The 12,450-nt window shown below is 36.3% G+C and overlaps 1 protein-coding gene across 2 annotated transcripts in view; it reads left to right on the top strand.

Moving 5' to 3' along the window:
- The window catches only part of ATP2B4 (ATPase plasma membrane Ca2+ transporting 4), a 69,662-nt gene that overhangs the window by 53,688 nt on the left and 3,524 nt on the right, over positions 1 to 12,450 (top strand). The window contains exons 17-20 of one of the 2 annotated variants that reach the window (XM_015832163.1): positions 367 to 578; positions 2,236 to 2,343; positions 3,202 to 3,384; positions 6,011 to 6,127. In XM_015832163.1, the coding sequence (XP_015687649.1) occupies positions 367 to 578; positions 2,236 to 2,343; positions 3,202 to 3,384; positions 6,011 to 6,127 (620 nt within the window). The remainder of the gene's footprint in view (positions 1 to 366; positions 579 to 2,235; positions 2,344 to 3,201; positions 3,385 to 6,010; positions 6,128 to 12,450) is intronic. The other variant, XM_015832162.1, reaches the window with a different exon arrangement.

The following is a 12,450-nucleotide window of genomic DNA, read 5'->3' as shown; positions in this document are numbered from 1 at the left end:
TTATCTTATCACCATTTATGACTTTCCCAGCTGGTTTCCAACAAGCAAAGTCCATGGGGGGAGCTAGATTCATTTAACAACTGGCTGATTCACTTAATCACCATGGTAATTTGCTTAACAACCATGCAAAAAGGTTGTAAAATCAGTTTTTTAATCTTTGTATTTTTAAGCTTTAATTTAAAAATATTTTTAAAAATTGCTTGATGATGTAAATTATACCTTTCAGGGTCATGGACTACAAGACACTTGCTACAACTTCTGTTCCAGTGTGTATATGTGCCATATTTTAATGTGTAATGCTATTGTAAAGGATATCTATTGATGGAAACAATATGTTCATGTACTGTTCAAACTCTTTTCCTACAGGTGAAATATTTTTTGATATTGACAGTGGCCGGAATGTCCCCCTCCACTCCCCACCCACTGAGCATTACACAATTGTCTTCAACACCTTCGTCATGATGCAACTGTTCAATGAAATCAATGCTCGCAAAATTCATGGGGAAAGGAACGTATTTGAGGCCATCTTCCGGAATCCAATCTTCTGTACAGTGGTGCTAGGAACCTTTGTTGCTCAGGTAAATGAAATGGGCTTGGGTGGGATTGCAGGAAAGTAGAGATTGTGAAATGGAAAATTTGTCTGTCATTCTCCCACTAAACATACTCCAAATGGTAATGTTTATTGAATATCATGCCCCTTTCCAAGGCTAATAATATCCTTACAATTGTAGCACTTAGAGTAGTGTATTTTTAACCTTGACAACTTTAAGCAAGGCTGGTTTGGGAATTCTTGGAGTTGAGGTCTACACATTTTGAAGTTGCCACAGTTGAGAAACACTGACTTACAGTGTATGGTCTTAGGAAAAGCCACATTTTGGTGGCTTTTTGAAAAATAAACAGGATGGGAGCCAGTCTAACATGTTCTAAACAAGTGGCAGCAGGACTGAGAAGATTCATCCCTTTGGGTATTAGAAAGGCTAATCCTTCATGAAAATAACCTTCTCTTCTACATCTTATTGGATGGACCAAAACTGTATAGTACTCCATTTATGTGTAATGAAAATATGCAACTGTCTTGATTGTGTTTGAAAGTTTCCTCTTAAAATGCTGGGTCAAAGTAGTGGGCTGGTGTGAGGGGAAAAAATAATTTAAAGCAGAAAAGGAAAACTTTTTTTTAAAAAAAATCTTAAGTTCAGGAGAATGGGAAAAAATTTTGGTTGTTTTTTTTTGTTCATGACTATGGTAGAGATAATCACAGTAGCTTTGGATCAGAAATAGAATTCATTTGGTTCATCAGACCTGGGCTAATTCATTCTCTACTGAAAGTCATTACAATAAATTCCCTGAGTAGATCTGCTACTTCCACTTTCATGGTTTAGTCTGGATGTGAAGGACACTAATCCTCCTGTTGACCACACATTGATTAGTTATAGTGTTAATAACTTTGCTTCTTAGGATGCAGCCTAAGAGCTAAATGTTATTTCTAGCAAATATTCCTATAAGATGAACTTCCAATTTATAACTTTGGTATGCCTGAATTTTCTAACAGTTTTTGCTTCTTTATGTATTTGTTATTACTTAATCTGGTGGTATATTGCATTTTTTTCTTACATGAAAAGGATTTTATTTCTGAGCTCAGTCAGTTGAGAAAACCTCCATCCCACTTGGTGGTAGTATTTATTAGAAGAGTCTGTCTGTCAACAAATAGAGTCCCAAAAATTATCTCATCCCTATGAATGTAAATTTATGTTCCCTTTCCTCTCATAACTTCATTTGAAGTTCTGGATGGTAGCCATGTTTTCATCTGTTTCGGTTAACAATATTGACTGAAGGCTTGCGATTTTTAGAGTCAGCAGACAGGCTTATGCAGATGTTTTCTTTCATTTAAATTCTTTTCTATAAATAGGTTCTACCATTCACCCACTAGAATTGTCAGGCTCAATTTCATTATATGCATTTCAGCTTACTGCTTTGGATAGTGGTTTGCCTACACCAGTCTTATAGCCAACCTGGTTTTGCTGGATATACTGCAATTTTCCATTTCTAAAGTCAACTGGCTGGGAATATAGGGAGTTTACAGTCCAACAGAACTGAAGGACAACGGATTGTGAAAGATTAGGCTAGTACTGTTTTTAAATTGCATAAAGAATACACTGTACCAGGATATAACTGATTGGTCCGATTCCTCTTTACTGATATTTTCCCCATTGTTCTCTTTTTCTTCCAATATTTCAGATTATTATTGTGGAGTTTGGTGGTAAACCATTTAGTTGCTCTGGGCTTACTTTGAGTCAGTGGTTTTGGTGTATTTTCATTGGTGTAGGAGAGCTGCTTTGGGGACAGGTAAGAAAGTGAACATTCCACATTTATTTAAACAACTAGTTTTGTTCCCACATATTGTTCAGTTGTTGCCAATCTCATTTCTCTGCAAATGCTCCTTTAACTGCTTAAGTAACAATATTATCAATTAAGTTGCCAACATAACTAAATTCAATGTGAGATTGTAACTGAGTACCATTTTCATTTTAGTCATAACTTCCTGTACATATTTTATGTTAAAATACAATTTTAATGCTTTGTGGCATATTTTTTTAAAGTTGAGAAGTGTATCACAGAATTAGAAGTTGTATAAAAATTGAAGGATAGCTGTTCCAAGCTATCTGTTACTTACAAGATAAAATTGGAGTTATTTTGTATAAATATGTGAAATGATTCATATCCTCAAATATTCCAATTGAGCCCCAAGGGGGAGTTTTTCAGCTGAGAATAAATTCACCAGTAATTCTGGAAAATCATATGCTATTAGATTCTCAATATGAAAACATAGTTTGCTTTTATTTATCACCCGAATACTTCCTTCATTTCTCTTGAGAAAAATGTTTATTTTTCTTCTTAGCCTTTACATTTGTCTTTCTTTTGAAGCTGAAATTCTTTACAGAAACAAATACACATGGAACAGCCTTTTAGCCAGTTTGCTATTTCATGGGAAAGCCTGAATCAGTCCAAAAGGCAGACTAGAAATGATTTAGAAAGTAAATAAAAAAATGTAATGGTGCTAATCAAACTGAGGATGGCATGTTGCAAATGCACAGAACTGTTGGGAATAATCACCTGACTAGATATTCAGGCTTACTGAGCAATAAATCAAACCAGCCACAGAATAATTCAGAAGAATTAATTCTGAGCATTCCATTTCTATAGTTGATCAGCACTGTTCCAACAAGTCAACTGAAGTTCCTGAAAGAAGCTGGTCATGGGATTACCAAAGAAGATATTCCAGAAGATGAGTTGCCTGAAGGCCTAGATGAAATTGACCATGCTGAAATGGAGCTTCGACGTGGACAGATCCTGTGGTTCCGTGGTCTGAACAGAATACAGACTCAGGTATGGCACCAATTTGTTCTCTCTTATGCAGTGCAGCTTGTAGTAGTGCTATTGCTTTGCTTAAGCAAGACCTGTCTAAGGACACATATTGGAAGAATATGACAACCCTGTTGCTGAAGCTATTGAGATCAATTAGCCATATGTTTAAACTAGCAACTTTTGTGCAGCTGGAGCTAACTGGATGCATTCAGCTGAGGAGTACTTCTAGGACTCCATCCTTGCATTGGGGAAAGTTCTCCCTAAACTTGCCTCACAACAGATCTATTCTGAGATAAGCAAATGTGAGGAGAAGGGTATGCAGCCATGCTAGTTTTTATGAGATGCTAATGCAAGGCTGACAATAAAGGCAATATGCTGCTTAGATTTTTTTGCTCAGCCATTATCCAGCCTTCAAATTTTAGAAAGGAAGCTTTTGTTCCTGTTTCTCCCTGCCAAAGGATGTTCTAGGACTACATAGTTCCACTACCTAGAAGAGATTACTGGTATAATAAACAATAAGAAGCAGGGAAAAGAGGGCAGTTTGAGGATTGAGAAGCACTGAGTTTTGTGAGCAAAATCCCAAAAGCTAAATTAATGTTAGCATTCTCTTCTCCTTGATAAATATTATAGTTTGTCATTATTATTATTATTATTAGGATTTGTTAAAGCTGCCCCAGCCAAAGGATTCTGAAGAGAATATGCCATTCATTACTATAGGACACTGTTTCTCAACCGTGGCAACTTTAAGATGCGTGGACTTCAACTCCCAGAATTCTCCATGGCTGGCTAGGGAATTGAAGTCCACGCATCTTAAAGTTGCCACGGTTGAGAAACACTGTTGTAGGAGTTTATCTCCGGAGTAGAAAACTAGGTCCTAAAAGAAGGAACATTGTTTTGAATGTACTTATGCCTGGGAATTTTAATGTATGCCATCTTGAAAATGGGTCTTTGTACAATAAATGATTAAAATAAAACAAAATGTATGATTATGGGTACAAATTAAAAGCAAAAGATGAAGATGAAGGCAACGAATCCACTGAAAATATCCTAGGATGCATGTGTTCACTGAACTCTGGTACTGTCTTTTATTAGCAAGGCAAAGTCACATTTGCATGTCACACTCTGCCTGAGATATCCCACAGAGGTAATTGTGAGACCTGAAGTGCACAAAATGCTTTCAAGATCAGAACTACAGAATGCTTGAACACATAGCTTGGTTTAGTACTTTAAGCTGATTTGCTCAAAATCTTTGGAAGGAGAACCATGCAGAAGTATATACCCTCCTCTTTCTATTCCAGACTCATCTGTGGATGGTAGGTACAAATAGATATAAATTGGAGTTTGTAAAACTGAGTTAATTTCTTATGATGGTGGTATTAAAAAAAAATAGGAAAAAAATCCCCTATCAAGCTAATAAGGAGGAAGAAGGGGTGACCATGTCCACTTTGTGAAACGATCAGTCCATTGGTGGAGCATTCCATGCTCACTGACAAAAACACTGCCAGCTATGGCAAACACTAAAAGTTTCACATCTTAGAGGGATGGTTGTGGTGGTTGTTATTAATAATATGGCATGCAAACCAGCCTTGAATCTGAAAACCAAAGCTTACAGAATTGCAGTTTTCCCAAAACAGCCTATATTTATCTCTCTCTCTCTCTCTCTCATCCTCCCCAAGAAATGTAGCTGGGATTCTTTTTTTACTGCTTACATGATTGAACTACAGAATACATCATGTTTTCCCTTCTTACTTTCCAATCGAGACAAAACTGTTTGCTAGTAACCTAGAACACCGGGGGTTGTATCAAGACAGCAGCATTTCTATGCCTGCATTTTCAAAATCTGGAATAATAAGGTGGAAAAAAAAATCTTCTACTATGAAACCCCTGCATGCTAATATGTCTTTACTGCTTTGGGATGACTTGGTCAGCTGCAATTAATTCTGCTTCGTTACTATATTACTCATTTCCTAACATTGGCTAAAAAGAAATGTCCCACTGTGATCCCAGAGTTTGTCCCTTAGAGATAAACTTAGCACACATCACTTTTATATTGCGTGTTTTGGGCTGATATTGGTATCTTTTAAGGACATTTGTATTAGAACAAACATTTAGAAATGTGTTATCCCACTGATGTTTCCAGATGTGCATGCTGCACTTTTGCACCATACAGCATTTTGCTTACATGCACATTTTCTCCACATCCCACTTGCAGAGCACCATTGTTTCAAATTCTTTTGCCCTTCACTCTGCATAATAAGGTGTAGGCACACGTATGCAGTTACATTCTCCTAAAAGTCTAAATATATTCCTAGGGTTTCTTACAGAAATAAGCTGAGCCACAGCAGAAATGTTTTCTCCCAAAAAAATTCATATTCACATATGCAGACAGCTCAACTCTAGTAGACAGCAGGTTGAATTGGGGAACTGAAGAAAAAAGGCTGGAATTTCTTTGCTTAACAGCTTTCCCTTTGGATTAACTGCTGAAACTGTGGGGGATGTACTGGGTTTCTCCATTTTCCCCTTCCACTTTTGTTCCTTATGGTATGTATGTGTATCCTTTGTCTGTCAGCTTCCCCTTCCACTGTCCTAGTTCCTTTTCCTCTTTTGATTGTGGGACAAAGCTATCTCACTCTCTGATTCTTTGCAGATGGACGTAGTTTACACATTCCAGACCGGCGCCTCCTCTTTACAGGGAGCCCTCAGGAGACAGCCTTCCATCGTGAGCCAACACCACGATGTAAAAAATGTTTCTAGCCCAACCCATGTAGCTCTTTCCTCCGTCAATTCCACTCCCACCACTTCTGCTGCTGCTGCTGCTGCTGCATCTCCTCCTGCGGGCAGTGAGTGATAGTCTATTCAATGCATGACTTCCTAATAACCACCAAAGGCACTCGCACAAAGCTAACCAAACCTGTTCTTTTTCCCTTTTCTTTTAACCTATAATTGGATTCATGGTTTCTTATCTTGAGAATTGGGAGGAAGTACGGGGGAAAAAAAAAACAATTTTCTATTTCTCTGTGTATAACTTTTTGAAAAAAATCTTGCATCCTTAACGTTGTTTTAAAATTCTTTCTGGTTCTTTCTCTGCCTTTTGTTCTTCCCTATTGCAACTCTTTTCCTTCCTGCAGGACTGAATTAGAATTCCCATATTCCCCGTAGGAATTTTTAAAAGTCTGATGTCTTTCTTAGAGGAAAAGATGGGACATATAATAAAGGGAATAACCATCATAGATTTGAAGATATGAAAATAAAGGTGTACAATAGCAGGGCTAGCTTTTTTGGTATTCATATTATTCCATAATGGGAAGTAAGTTTGATCCTGAACAAGCAGCCTTCTGTATGTTTTACTAACTTATTTATTTATTTATTTATTTTATTTATTTATTTATCAAATTTATACCCCGCCCTTCTCCTAACGGACTCAGGGCGGCTTAACATTTACCCTTTCTGAACTTTTGGAATTTTTTCCTGAATAAACTTGCAACATAACATTTTCTGAAAGCTTTATCCTGGACCCTTAAAAGTCATTGGACACTCCTTGCATCTTAAACTCCCAGGCAAGCATCTCAACCATAACTAGGTGAAGGGGGGGAAAAGTATATGCCACAAAGCAGATAAACCTAGCTATACTTTTTTAGATTTTTTAAACATTGATTTAGCTAAAACACTGAATTTATCAAATGAATTATGAAATGCCATTTAAAATCTTTTCAGGTTTCTAGTTGGAGTGTATCGATTATTTATAAAACTTTCTGTATACCAACCTCAAGATCACAATTTTACATTTGGTTTCTAATTTTAAGTTCCCTCTTGACACAGCCATATGATGAATTCCTAAATTTTGTGTTGTGCTTCTACATAATTAAGCAGTTCAATTGTTCAGAAATTAATTTTTACGTTTATTGAAGCAGTAATTATTGCTCCATGAAGAGATGGGAGGCCTACAGCATGTCTTGCAAAATAATACTTGCAAAAGAAACTTACTAATTTTTCCCATTTTAATTAAGTGCTGCTTTGTACATCTTCATGGAACTGGCAACCAGTAGTTGTGTTATGCTATTCAACAAACTTTTCTCCAGAAAATTTGGCTTAAAAACAAATTTTGCATCTATGGTCATACATTTTTCCACTGTTGTTTTTTTAAAAAAATTCTTTTTTCAGTATGTGTTTTTATGCAACATGCATTCATTTGTTTATCTCATCTTTCTTCAGAATTCAAGGGAAAAAATTGAAAATGATTTATATCATGCATTAACTAATATTGCTATTTTTCATTTATATACAAATATCATTTCTGGAGGAGCACACCCCTGACATTTGTTTCACTGAAAGTGCCTCCAAAGAAAGAAGTAATTTATTAAAAATTATATATTCATTTTTTTAATTTTGTACACCACATTTAAGGAACTGCACATATTTTTCATGGCTCATAAAAGCATTAATTTGTGTATGAAGAAATCTTATTTAAATGGGAATATAATTTCCCACCATATAATAATTATACAAAATACTATGTTTTTCTCTTTATGCACTGTCTATGCAGCTGTCTTGATCTTTTTTGCTACCCTTACAAAGCTACATGTCCATGTCTCTCCTTCATCTATCTGCCCCTCCTGCCTTCCTCCTTCCTTCCTTCCTTCTCTCTCTCCCATTACCTCTTGGAAAGTTCTACAATCCTTAATACAATTGCTTGAAGGGTGATTTAGAAAAACAGTAAATTGCAATCGCCAGTATGTCTTCCTCATGGCAGTTTATAATTAAGGATTGTTTTCTGATAAGATTCTGAAGGAACTAATGTCCTTAGATTTTCAGAGGAGAACTAAATAGCCTGTGGCCTATCCCACTCAAAAGAAAATGGGAAAATGCATCTGTTTTCATTTTCTGTCTACTAATGAAACAGACATGAGCAGATAGCTGTGGAACTAATGTATACTTTTTTCCCTTTTGATGAGGGATCAGACATGTTGAGAAGTACAAGTCTCTTTTCCAGAAACTTTATTATTTGGAAGACTCTTTTGAGGATATGAATAATTGAAGACATGTTTTATTTCTTCTTTACTTGTAGTATGTTTGGTCTTGATGCAAATGATGTAGATTTCTAGAAACTGTGTACTAATTCAGTATCCCAAAATAGCATTTATGACCTGAAGCAGGGTAGGTAGCCTACTCATATCCCACTCTTTCAAATTTCATCCCATAGGGCAGGGGTGTCAAACTGCTGGCCCACAGGCCGGACGCATCATGCCAAAACCACGCCCACCCATTGCCAGCAATGGGGGAAAAAGTCGCAATACGTCGCAACACGTCACGTGACGTCACGAGTTTGACACCCGTGTCATAGGGAGAAGAAGAGGGAAAAGATACTTTGCATGACTGATGACATAAGGGGAGATCTTTGTAGGAGTCAGGTGTAGTGCTGCAGTAGAAAAACAGGTTGTATGACCCTTTCCTCCTGCCATCAGTTACCTCAGGTGGGGAAGTCTCAGTGCCTGAGTTCTCTCATAACTAAGTGGCATTTTTCTGGGTAGATTCCACTGAGACCAGAACAGCTCTACTGATGCCCTTGAATAGTATTTTTCATATTCTTTATCTTCATAGGACCCTTTTCATATAGTCTGCCCCAAAATAACCAGTAACCATTGCTCTTGCTATGGAATCCCAGAAGTGGTTTAAGTATATGTTCATTCATTCATTCAATCAATCAATCAATTCCTAAAGTCGCCTATCTCAGTCAATAACTCTGGGCAGCTTACAATATGTTGCCATTTAGGGAAGTTTCTTTAGTAATTTCAGAAGGTTTAAATTTTACTGAAAGTGAGTTTCATAGGAGCTTTCATCATCATTCCTTTTGTTCTTTTTGTAACTTTTCAGGCTTTTCAAAAGGATCTCCCAACTTTTTGCGATAAATTTTGGGAAGGATTGAGAAGAGATTCAAGAGTAGGGGAATTACTGAAACTACTCCCCTCTCTAGTCTATTTGCAGAGGTTTCTCCTAATTCAGTGTTTCTGAACCTTGACAATTTTAAGGCATGTGGTCTTCAACTCCCAGAATTCCACAACCAGCAATGCTGGGTGTGGAATTCTGGGAGTTGAAGTCCACATGCCTTAAAATTGTCAAGGTTGAGAAACACTGTCCTAATTAAAACAAAACAAAACCAATCAGTCTATTGGCAATTGAATTGACTCATTAAGAATAACAACTGTTGCCTAAAAGCAAAACTGTTATATGAATTAACACCTATAAGCCACTTAGCTTTTCTGTTGGTCCATTCACTAGTTTGGAATCAAGATAAAGAAAGCATGCGGGGGGAGGGAAGGAAGGGGGAAGAAACCTATTATAGATGACTATGGATCCTGATCTCAATTTAAGTTATTGTAGAGTTATGGTAGCAGGCAATATGTTCAGATTCAAATCAGGTACGGTAATCTCGTGGTATTTGTTGGGCTCTTCCTAAAAAGCCATGCTTTTTTCTAGTCTCTTGCAGTATTTACATAAGGTCAGAAAAATACACCAAGGAGGCAATGCTGGGCCTTCTCCAGAGATATTTAATCAAAGCAATGTTTTCATGGGCATCAGTATAAATCTGACATTTCCCAATAATTATTCACTGGAAACAATCCCCTGAGATAGGTTGGGCAGAGAGAGTGTTCCCCAAATCACCCAGTGGTGCTCAAGTTCCGATTCAATACTTTAACTACCCTACCTTGTTGGTTTTCAAGACTCTTGTGTGTATATGGGGAGAAAAATGCTTACATGATTTTCCCCCACCTCCTGTAATCCCAATTCAGATTAGAGAGAGCTGAATTTTCAAATTACGTTAAAAAAAACCTCTACTGAAGATGAGTCATGGAATTTGTTTCTCCCAATGCAAATTGCAAATGGAGAAATTACCATATGGATCAGGATCACAATAAGGCTAAATGGTGAAAGCTCCTGAATTTTCCATACTAGGATAGCAATCTAAACCAGGACCCCTCTTTTACTTTTAAGTAGGAAAAAAAAGAGCAAAACCAGGTGCCCATTTCATGTTTAAAATAGTATGATTTTGAGTTCCACATTGTAGGACAGAAATGGGAACCCATTTTGAAATCCGATCCATGAGAAATCCTAGTTTGTTATTTCATTAAAATGAAAGCAAGTTAGAAATTTCAGGAAAGCACAACATGCTAAGTAAAACTTGATAGTAAACTTAAAAGGTTAGCAAGAGATCATGAGGAGAAACTGGAGGGTAAGCAAGTAATAGCCATTAAGGCAATTAAGAATTTATATACTTATTCTGTATATGAATATACTTTCTCGGTCATTTGTAATATTACAGTTTCCAAATTTGACATATAAATAAATAAACAGATCAGTCAAATGCGTGAATTGTGATTGTTACAAGAAATAACAATTTCATGATAAATATTTTAGTAGGTTTTGGGCATGATAGCTGAATGGATCTTCTATATTTAAAGTAAGCTGTATTTTTAGTTATAGGATCCTGAGTACAGAAGAAAGGAAATTATTATTATCAGAAGTTGCATACAAAGCTTTAGGCATCCCTAGTCCAATTGTATATTTCAATGAATCCCTGACAGAAGCTGACACAAGCTGTACATGATACAAAGTAAACATTACATTCTTTTACAAATTTGAATAGTATTTCAGTTGATCCAATCTTTGTTTTTTTATTGTAAAGTTGTTAATAAGTCCCCAAATATGGTTGATTTATTAGATCTATAGTTAGGTGGAAGAAAAGTTACTGAACAAATACTCTCTTTTATAATCTCTGAGATTGTAATAGTTGTTCTTTCTACTTTCAACAACCATGGGCTCCTCCTCTAAGAGCTACCTGAGATTGGAATATGAAGCTAATTCCCTATTACAAAGACTATTTTTAAAAAATCTCTAAATGCACACATGACCAATTGCCAAGGTCAGAAGCATGTTAAAATATGGAAGTTACATGGACTGCTGAAGTAAGGGCGAGACTGAAAGACAGAAAATTCTCTGCTAGAACTGCCCCCAGTTTGGTCAAATCTGCAAAACAGAACCTACAGATCAGTGCAAAAACCTGCTGTAAATTTTGGCATGAATAGGACTATTTTTTTTTTATCCACAGTACATGATTGCTTATGTTAAAATTATCTGTAAGAGAGAATTGTCAGCAGGAACTTTTTCTGAAGATGATCCAAAGTATGCAAAGAAATCCTTGATATGCCTGAAACATTTTGGAACAATGTTTGTTGGAACAAAATTTGAAGTGTTTGACCTTAATTACGTAACATAATTTGGAGAAAAAAGGAAGAAATATTTGAAGAAAAGAACACCATGCCAATATTAAATATGGGTTGCCTCTATTATGTTTGGGGTAGTGGGGAAATAAGTGGCATGGGAAATATTGGGCAAGCAGATGGAAGAATGGTTTAAGTAAAATTCAGTGCACCCTACAAGCTAATGTCTCACAGATAGAGAAGAAATTAAAATCAAAGGTGGTTATGAATGCAAGAACAGAAATAGAAAATACCTGTAGCTGATTACAGAAATGTTTGGAACCATGTACCTTGTAGAGCCTATATCAGGTGCTGTTTTTTTTTAAGAATTCGTTGAAATGTACAATCTGCCTAGGTGTGCCTAAACATTTGATTATTTTTGATCATCACTTAGCATAGAAAGAATCGGGAGGAAGACCTAGTAAGAGAATTGAGTTATAAAACATTTTTTGGATTGATTGATGTAATCTGGCTTTATTTTATGTCAGTTTAAGGCAGCATACATACTTAATGCTTCCATCTCCTATTTTACCCACAACAACCCTGCGAACTGGGCTGGGTTGAGACATGACTGGGAAAGTAATCCAGATGGCTTCTGTTTCATAGTCTCCTGCTTTCTAGTTTGGCATCAGAGTTGGTTTCATGAACATAATAGATTCATATATTATACTTAAATGATGTTTTGCTTAACCAGGCTTATTGAAGAATACAATCACAGGTGGTTTCAAAACCAAATATATCTTAGCACGTATTAATCAATATGAACAAAATTGAGAGAAAATTTTATGTTATGAAACTAACATAAAGGTTGGATTTGCATGTTGGGCATTAA

The sequence above is a fragment of the Protobothrops mucrosquamatus genome, unplaced genomic scaffold (genome assembly GCF_001527695.2).
Source record: "Protobothrops mucrosquamatus isolate PMUCROS unplaced genomic scaffold, P.Mucros_1.0 scaffold_310, whole genome shotgun sequence".
NCBI lineage: Eukaryota > Metazoa > Chordata > Lepidosauria > Squamata > Viperidae > Protobothrops > Protobothrops mucrosquamatus.
The sequence above is the reverse complement of the archived record's forward strand: the minus strand, read 5'-3'. Positions and strand labels throughout refer to the sequence as shown.